At 40.3% G+C, this 8,337-nt stretch overlaps 1 protein-coding gene and 1 long non-coding RNA gene across 5 annotated transcripts in view; one reads left to right on the forward strand and one right to left on the reverse strand.

Moving 5' to 3' along the window:
* Positions 1 to 554: 554 nt before the first annotated feature.
* LOC147758192 (uncharacterized) lies at positions 555 to 3,103 on the reverse strand. Its single transcript, XR_015318413.1, has 2 exons — positions 2,114 to 3,103; positions 555 to 1,679 (listed from the first exon to the last, which is right to left on the reverse strand). It is a non-coding gene; the product is annotated as an uncharacterized LOC147758192 (long non-coding RNA).
* Positions 3,104 to 3,569: 466 nt separating this feature from the next.
* The window catches only part of LOC111243169 (uncharacterized), an 11,840-nt gene continuing 7,072 nt past the window's right edge, over positions 3,570 to 8,337 (forward strand). For 3 of the 4 annotated variants that reach the window (XM_022788324.2, XM_022788326.2, XM_022788325.2), the window contains exons 1-5: positions 3,570 to 3,841; positions 4,402 to 4,558; positions 5,332 to 5,475; positions 7,468 to 7,640; positions 8,009 to 8,116. In XM_022788324.2, coding sequence (XP_022644059.1) covers positions 4,492 to 4,558; positions 5,332 to 5,475; positions 7,468 to 7,640; positions 8,009 to 8,116 — 492 coding nt within the window. In that variant the 5' untranslated portion in view covers positions 3,570 to 3,841; positions 4,402 to 4,491. The remainder of the gene's footprint in view (positions 3,842 to 4,401; positions 4,559 to 5,331; positions 5,476 to 7,467; positions 7,641 to 8,008; positions 8,117 to 8,337) is intronic. The other variant, XM_022788328.2, reaches the window with a different exon arrangement.

Genomic DNA, 8,337 nt, shown 5'->3' on the forward strand with positions numbered 1-8,337 from the left:
ACTTGAGTAAGAAAGCTTTATTGTAGATTAACCAAAAACGTTTTGATATAAGTATGCTTGAAGTCGTGCCGTTCGTCGCTAGTAGGGACCCCCCGCCGGACCATTGTGAATTGGGGTTCGCTATAGAAGCCGAAAAAGAACAAAAGTAAACCGTTCAGATTTGGTTGATCCGGATGGACCGCACGTTTCAGCTCAAAAAGTAGGAAACGCAATTATCGTTGCAACTGATTGATTCAAAAGAAAATCAAAGGACCCTTATCAATGTTCAGCCACTTCATATATACACCAAGATGTCTCCCGAGCTTGATAGCTGTTCTGACTGACATTGGTATCTAATTTCAGTTGATGGATCGATGACTGATGTGTCAGGTAGCAAAATGTCGCGAATATATTCGAGGATGAATTAATAAACTTAAATTTATTAATAATAATTAATAATAAAGTTTATTTAAACTAAAATTAATAAATAAATACCTGATCAATAAATAACCCGTCCTCAGGTGTAATTATCTAACAATGTATTTTGATGTATCTATTACTGACAACACCGCAGGTTTTTCTGACGGAACCAAATATTTAGGCACATTTATTAGGCATCGTAGAAACCCAAAAATCCGCAATTTAGCTTTTGCGAAGGCAGAAGTTCGAAGGTACATTTCCCTGAGGTACCGCAATATACAACTCGGTAGACTTCACACAGCTCAGGTAGAACTTTCGCTTATTATTAGTAAATCTCTGTTGTATGTACCGCACGGTTGCGAAGCTCACCTGACATCATTGTTGACCCAGTTACTCGCAAAAAGCAACTCGCTAATAACCGATCGATCTAAGCTGCTCTTCGCTAAAAACAATTCAATATTACTATGTTGCCTCCGTCCATCATTGCAGACAGTCACTCTTATTCATGCACATTTCATCGGGCAATTTTACGCAATCCATCGAGTTCATTGATCAGTATTAAACGCAGTCCCACCTCGTTCACTATTTAATAATAGCTTGGCCCAGATCTGGGGTATTGCGGCAATGCGCTGGGGCGATGCGCGCTTATCAACTCGGGCGTGCTGCCACAGCATGTCCCAGAAGTATTCACACCTGCAATATGCCCAATTAGACACATCGCTTGAATAATCGTACTCGTTAGAAAAGGCAGTGCCTTTAACCTGTCTGGAAATGCACTAAACAGATTCCATTCGCCACCTCCACGAAACGTCTGATTAGGTGTGGGTCTAGTGCCTGTTACGAAGGCAACACAGCACGCTGTCCTTGCAGGAGAACTATTACCAACGATCAATGGCCCGGCCGAATACGGCTGACCTGCTATGTAGCTTGGCGGAGGTCTCTCTTCCGGGTGGTAGGAAGTTCTGTATGGTACCTGTTGATATGCTGATACTCTGGGGTCCTCCCCATTGTTTGTTTGGTACATAAGCCTCTTTGATACGGATTCGAAACCAGGAACGTCCGAACGCCGACGGGACGGTAAGTATCGTCGATATAAAAGATCGCTGCGGTGAATTTTGAGTGACACAGTTCTATCACTACGCCCCAGTCTTTATGACGCCAATGCTGTTAGAGCAGCAGTGATAGCTCGTGTCGATTTGGCTCCCAACTTTCGTTGTCGCCGACTGCTGAAGCGTTGACGTTGGCTGCGTTCTTAAACCGCGTAACCATAGAAAAAATGTCTAAATGCAGAGAGCGAAAAGTTAGTCTTGAGAGCAACAAAGGTGAATTGAAACAGGTGCTAACTTGAACAAGAGAGCCGCCGATAGATTGTTCAGCGTAAGTCAGATTTGCCCCCGTTAGCCCAACCGAAATTAGTTTAAGAATTCTATTCACTTGCATAATTATTAAGCACTGTTGTCACGTCTGACAGATATTTTTTTTTCAATTCCACTTATTTACTTGCAATGGTCCAGATCTCGACTGATTAAGGAATTAGTAAAGAAAACTTTACACGGTTACTCATCTCTTATCAACGATCATTAGTCCGTCCTGTCTCATAGAAATCTGTTTTTCCTAAACAATGAGTACATGTGCTACACTGAAAGCTAAGTAGCAAAGATTTCACTATAGACTTCTATGAATTTTACTTATAATAGACTTCTATGAACCTTACTTTAGGAGAGGCTCAAAAATCGTCCGTGAATAAGCAGTGCGTCCCGCCAATAACAAGCGTCAGCTCTTTAGATGCGCTGGCTAAAAAGAAATGTACGTAACAAACGCGTGGTCGTATTTCCACGAAACGAATTTGTGACATATAATATACACGGATCGCTTGGAACCATGGTATGGCGGGACCAGAGAACTATTCCATGATTAGAAATTTATGCATCCGTATAAAGCGCAGAAAAAATCATGGAGGATGCTCCTCTATTGTACATCGAATGTTAACTTCGTTAATTTACACATTGTGTGTTTTATTAACAAACACTCCCTCCCTCGCCCCGCCCGCCCACCAATAAACACTTATTTCAAACAAGAATAATAACTGTCAGCTGTCACCGAAGTTTTATTTGACCAAGACTCAGGCCGACAGTCGGCACGATATCATGTTGGCTTTCCTACAGATATTCGTACGGCAAGTAACCGTGGCTACACGAACCGGTACTCGAACGATGCGCGGGCAAAAACGTTCTGCTCGTAAACGAATCAAGCAGGTAAATGAACGCTGCTGACATAATTAGTTGACCAATGGCAAACGGAAGCAACATCCATTTATTGCACAGAAAATTTTGAAAGGGTTCTCCACCACGGAGTGGTGTCGGGGCGCATCCAGGGCATGACAAGTCCCCACCAAAATTATCACGGAATGTAGGCTCAATCCTATAAGGCCTCACGATGTGGCTGGGTGGCTGAACTTGATACGGCGACATTAATAGAGGCGTTTGTCGGCCAGCGTAATACATGTTTATGTCGAATATGGTTCACTTGCGTGAAGGGATGCTGTGTGAGGTAGCTCACGATACCTCAAGACAGCGGCCGTCACGGGAACTGGTACCGTTTTACGGAAAAAAAACACAAATGTAGTTCGAGTCTTAATTTGGCGACTATAGTTTGTGTCTCGATACGATCTAGTTACGTGGTTTCGTTATTTTAAATGTCAAATTAGAATTGGCTATGTTTTTGTTGCATAGATGTACCGGTTGCAGTTTGTAAATATCTCTGTATTCGGCGTGTGTATTTTGTTTTTTTTTTTTCGTAGAGAAATTAATGTAACGAGTAGCACAAGTGATCAGTGCACTCGCAAATTAGGAAATCAGCTGAAATGGATATTTTTTCCGAAAGGGAAGATAATCATTAGAAGAGATCGGCATTAATAATTGGCCGTGAAATTCTAACACTGTCGTTAGAGGCGTAGCGGATCTGCAATGGATAAAAAAGGGCTCACCGTGTGGTTTCAGGGTTGTTTCTCAACACAGTGGATATTTAACTAGGCCAATGATCAATCTACGCAAGCTGACCTACGTGGCTTTTACAGACTATTACAAGATCGTCCTCGTCTTACTTTGCCCCTCGTTACTGTAGTGGTGATTCTTTCGGCCACCTTCCAGACTTTGCCGCAGGGAAACGTTACTAGCCGGAAAGCCCTACACGGAATACAAATGTAAGAGCAAACAGGCGAGCTGATAGATAACGCAAAGTTCTCCATCGAGGACAGGAGTGAAATATAGTACCCGAGGGTCATAGACGGTGATGCCTGTTGAGTCACTGATCAACTTTTGCGGTTGCCGAAGGCCGGATACGCCATCGTTCGACTCGACTTGAAGGACTCGTATCCGGCATTAACGACAGCGACGATTCTGTTGAACAATGCTGACGTTCTACTGAGGAAGCATCGTCCGATGTACGTTCGAATAGGATCGTAATGTGGATAGGTTAGGGATAGTTACTGGCCAGGCAGATTACCCAAACTGTAATCGTTATTAGTGTGACAAGCATTGCTCAAAGCTATCCTCGTAATTAGTAATGATATGATAGCTTATGGCTGAACGATTGTTCAGAAAAGAAAGCTTACGTTCATAAGCTTTATTGTATCTTTATTGACGTGCCTTAAATCGTCACGGAACTTAAACGACCACCAGCTGTGTGGCGCGTACGGCAGAGTCTTTTTTCCTGGTTGGTTTTTCTCACGGGTCGTGCATACTACTGAGCTATGCCGTATACGGTAACATGAGCGATTCGTAAGGTCTTCGTTTCATTTCAGCTGTCATGCTCAGACAAACATAACAGCTGAAATGATACACACTTATGCTGACTGAAAAGTTGAATAAACAAAAAAACTCTGCAAAGACTGTAGATAACGCACAATCTGTGTGAATAAAGAGGAGCAATCTGTTTGTGTTGATTCGAGTTTAAGCATGCAGAAATTGGAGAACTTGAAAATATTCCGACATTTACTTGTAGGATGTTGTGCTTCAATAATCTGTGGTGTGGTTGAAATGGTAAGAGTACATTATCAACTCCGTGTCGGATTGCCAGTGTCGCTCCGCTGTTATGGCAAGCGTATCGAAAGATAACGTTGTTCAAGCTGGATGCGATAACCGAAACTCTACGTGCAAAGGTGCGTTTTCAAAACAACGTTCTGACGGCCAAAATAGAAGCGGAAGAATTGTCCGAAACTTTGCATTTTTTCTCTAGAAAACACTGGACTTTTGGCAAATAAGGCGGCTTGTATGGGATTTCATGTCGTAGAACTTTAACTGATAAGTGCAGTAAATCGTTAAACAAACGGCAACCGCAATAGAGGTACGAATTTGTATACCAGAGAAAGTTGTCGAAGTGCAAAGGTAGTTAGTTGGCGATAAATGGCCTCTAGATGGATGTCCGGATCTGGAAACCAGAACTGGTTGAGTAGGAGCTGAAAATAACTGAGCAATGATTGGAGGTGTTTTACCCTAGACTGTATATGAACCCAGCGTGAGTAGCATCGTTTGAACCAAAAACTGGAAAAGCTTATATCAAAGCAAATGATTCGGTAACTACACTAATCCTTTAAACCGTACGCGTGCTTTCTCTAACCTTTTATGCTCTATTCAGAATATAACTTATTATCTATCGATAGTATCTTTTAAGCGACACAGCGATGCGTCTCGTTCATCTTTTGTAGAGGCTGTCTTGTACAAATCGCGTCAATGGCATAAAAGAGCTATATGGTTTTTGATTAAGTTACAAAAAACGAACGTAGCTAGAACTGAACGTTACCTTTCGTTTTGTTTACTTGAAACAATGTCCAGCACACTTTCTTTAGAGAGCGTATGAATAAGAGTGTTTAAAATTTGAGTCTGTTGATCATTGCAGAAACTTTTTTGATTTATATTTTCGATCATCCTTTAGGAGATGACGATCAAGATAAAAATTGCGATGAAAAGACCGACGTATCTGTTGAGGTACTTGAGGACCGCATCGCTGTGTTGGCCTGTAAAATGGAAAAACATGCCGAGCAAGAACAAGAAGCCTGTACACTTATCATAGAAAATGGTGAGTTAATACACAAATGTTTGCTTATATATATATATATATATATATATATATATATATATATATTGTCTGGAGCTGTTTAGCGCGCGGGAAAATTTGAATATTTTTCTAACCGTGTAAGGGTTCACAAGGGTAATTCGGGTTAAGTTACTCCCTTTATTTTTCATACATTGAACTCAGTGCTCTGGAGAATTTGAGCTGCAATACCACGTTGAATCTGGCTACCGATAATGTGTTTGACGGTAAGATACGCGTTATGATTTATCGCCCTGTTTAAATCAGAAGGTAGTCAAAACCGTAGGCGTAAGCGTAAGCGCAAAGCGTAGACGAGATTCAGTGTTCCTTGATTAAGCCTGTTGAACTGCGATGATAAGGTCGTATGTTGTTGTCGAATAATCCCACCGAGAACCATCGAATGCCGTATAACACATCCATGAGACTCTTTATAATTCAGAATATCTAGCAACATTGATCGTGTTTTTTTCCTTAAATATTTAGTAATGACAAATGTTGCTTAGATTGGTTGCGAATGCGAACATCAGTGAAGTCCGATATATGCGGGAATACTATCAAACTCTTCCCAGTTTCTGTTTAGAGTTATCTTCAGCGTCTTCACTATAGTTCGTTCGAGGCCCAGAGATCATTTTTTTCTGCCGTATTTTACCTTCCAATTTCTGTATTTGTATCGGTAATAGACCACAGCTGAACTAATGGTCTCTTTGCTTAATATTTTCGTCAGCTCTCGACGTGCCCGACCAGCAGTCCCACCCTCGCAAAATATAAACTAGGTAGTCATTAAGCCTTGATTTTTAGCACTAAAATATATCTTCGCTTCTAAATTCATTTTTATCTAATAACATACAATCAGCTTATAGTCGTCAATAGGCCTGATAGAGATGAATTTTGTCTGTATGGTTCAGGGGCATTTGAAGTTTTTTGACCGGCTAATTAGCTTTGGGCAGCCTAATACGCATGAAGTGACGTCCTGCTAGACAAACCGTTGTACGGACACCTTATTTAACTAAACTACGGCTACCCTTACCTGCTTTACGGCAACAAAACTTATCCAGCGGCATTAGTAACTCTCGAATTGTTAACGAAAGCTTTCATTCATAAGTTATTGGTCATACTGTCAAGTAGCCACTACACGTTATCGGGGTCAGCTTGACCCACATCGTCTACTCCTCCATTATTACCTATACACTGCTCGACTCTACTGATCAATACAAAAGTGACGACATCCATTCCGACATAATTTACTTATTTCGAACATAGAATCCCTTTAGCTTTTTTGCCCGAAATCAACTGGTACAGCCCCAATATATGTCTACAGTCTTTTATTATAGAAGATTATTATTATATTATATTATAGATCGAATCAATAGGATTAGCCGGGCTCATCTGATTCTAACGCAAATAACGCAAGAATCTAACTGATTTTGACGTCAAAAGTTCCAATAATAATATTTGAGGATAACTTTGAAATGACGGGGGCAGGCTTCGTTTTATAAGCGAGGCTATTCAGTTAACCGTTAGATGACTATAAATATATCTTATCTATTGGCAATAGCTATCTATCTATGAGCAAATATGTATCATGGACTGGAATAAGAAGATACATTAAGTATATGCTTAATATCGCACTTGATACCTAATACTGAACACGCTACATATCAAAGGTTTCGATATCCAGTAGGTTCCGGGATTTAGCCGTGAGCACAGTCCCCTCGATAAAATCAAGCTTCTGTTATAATGCGACAATACTCTTTCAATCACTTTCTTTTTACTGGCTAAGATACTTGATCGCTACCCATAAAGAAATGCTTCAAGTTCTACGTCCGGCGTTGCTCTTAGATTTATACGGCTGGCCTCACCATCAAACGATGTGTGCCTTCGAGATCACCCCAGGTACCCCTAAGTCCAGTGCGCCATCTGTAAACTTACCTGGATTAATTTAATCATAATTTAATAATCTCATCATGTTTCTTTTAGCCAAGTTGTTATCGAAGTTACAGCAATATCGATCCGTTCGAGCGACAAACGAGCGCTTAGAGTTAGCTGGGCTAATCAGGAGGTCTCGTGAACTCGAGAAGGTAATTTCGTCTGAGCAGGAAAAGAATGAGCAGCTTGAAAAGGAAATTGAATATGAAAAGAACCTGTTGCGGGTATGTACTTCCAAAGAGACCAGTGCAGCTATTATGATCATTAGCAGTAAACGGTAACGCGTTCAAAAAATTGATTGTTTTGGATAAAAAAACAGCCAGATAACGTATTAAGTATATTGCTTATAAAATAGGCACTGAGACATATATGAATCTTTTCCTTTGCTTATTGATACTGATTGTGGCTGATTCGTAAAGATCGTTATAGATTTATTTAATTAAATAGTTAGCGAAAAACCAGATCGTAACGAATACACTCCCATATAAATAAAAATAGAATAAATATAGATAAAAAAAATTCATAACGTATGCGCGTATAAGCATATTCAAGTGTACATTAAATAATTACTGATAACGAACCTGCTTGCTAGCGATCATCTGCTATGGCAAAGGTTGAGCTTGAGGAAAAGATCCATAAATTTGAAGTGAGCAAAAAGCAGATTGTTGCTGAGATCGAGATGCAGAAAGACGCCTACAAGGTAAGAGATTACAGACAAAAATATTGGCCTCAATCGCTTCTCTTGTCCTAGAATTCTATTTGAATATAATTTTTTAAGAAATTACAGCCTCGTTACTTAGCTTTTTCTTATGTTTAATGCTTATATATATATATGCGTATAATCCCCTGCCTTTTTCTTGAATTTAAAAAAAAATGAAAAAGGCAGGCAAAGAAAGAGACACATACTCACACATACGCACA

Source organism: Varroa destructor, unplaced genomic scaffold, assembly GCF_002443255.2.
Source record: "Varroa destructor unplaced genomic scaffold, Vdes_3.0 BEIS01000001.1, whole genome shotgun sequence".
NCBI lineage: Eukaryota > Metazoa > Arthropoda > Arachnida > Mesostigmata > Varroidae > Varroa > Varroa destructor.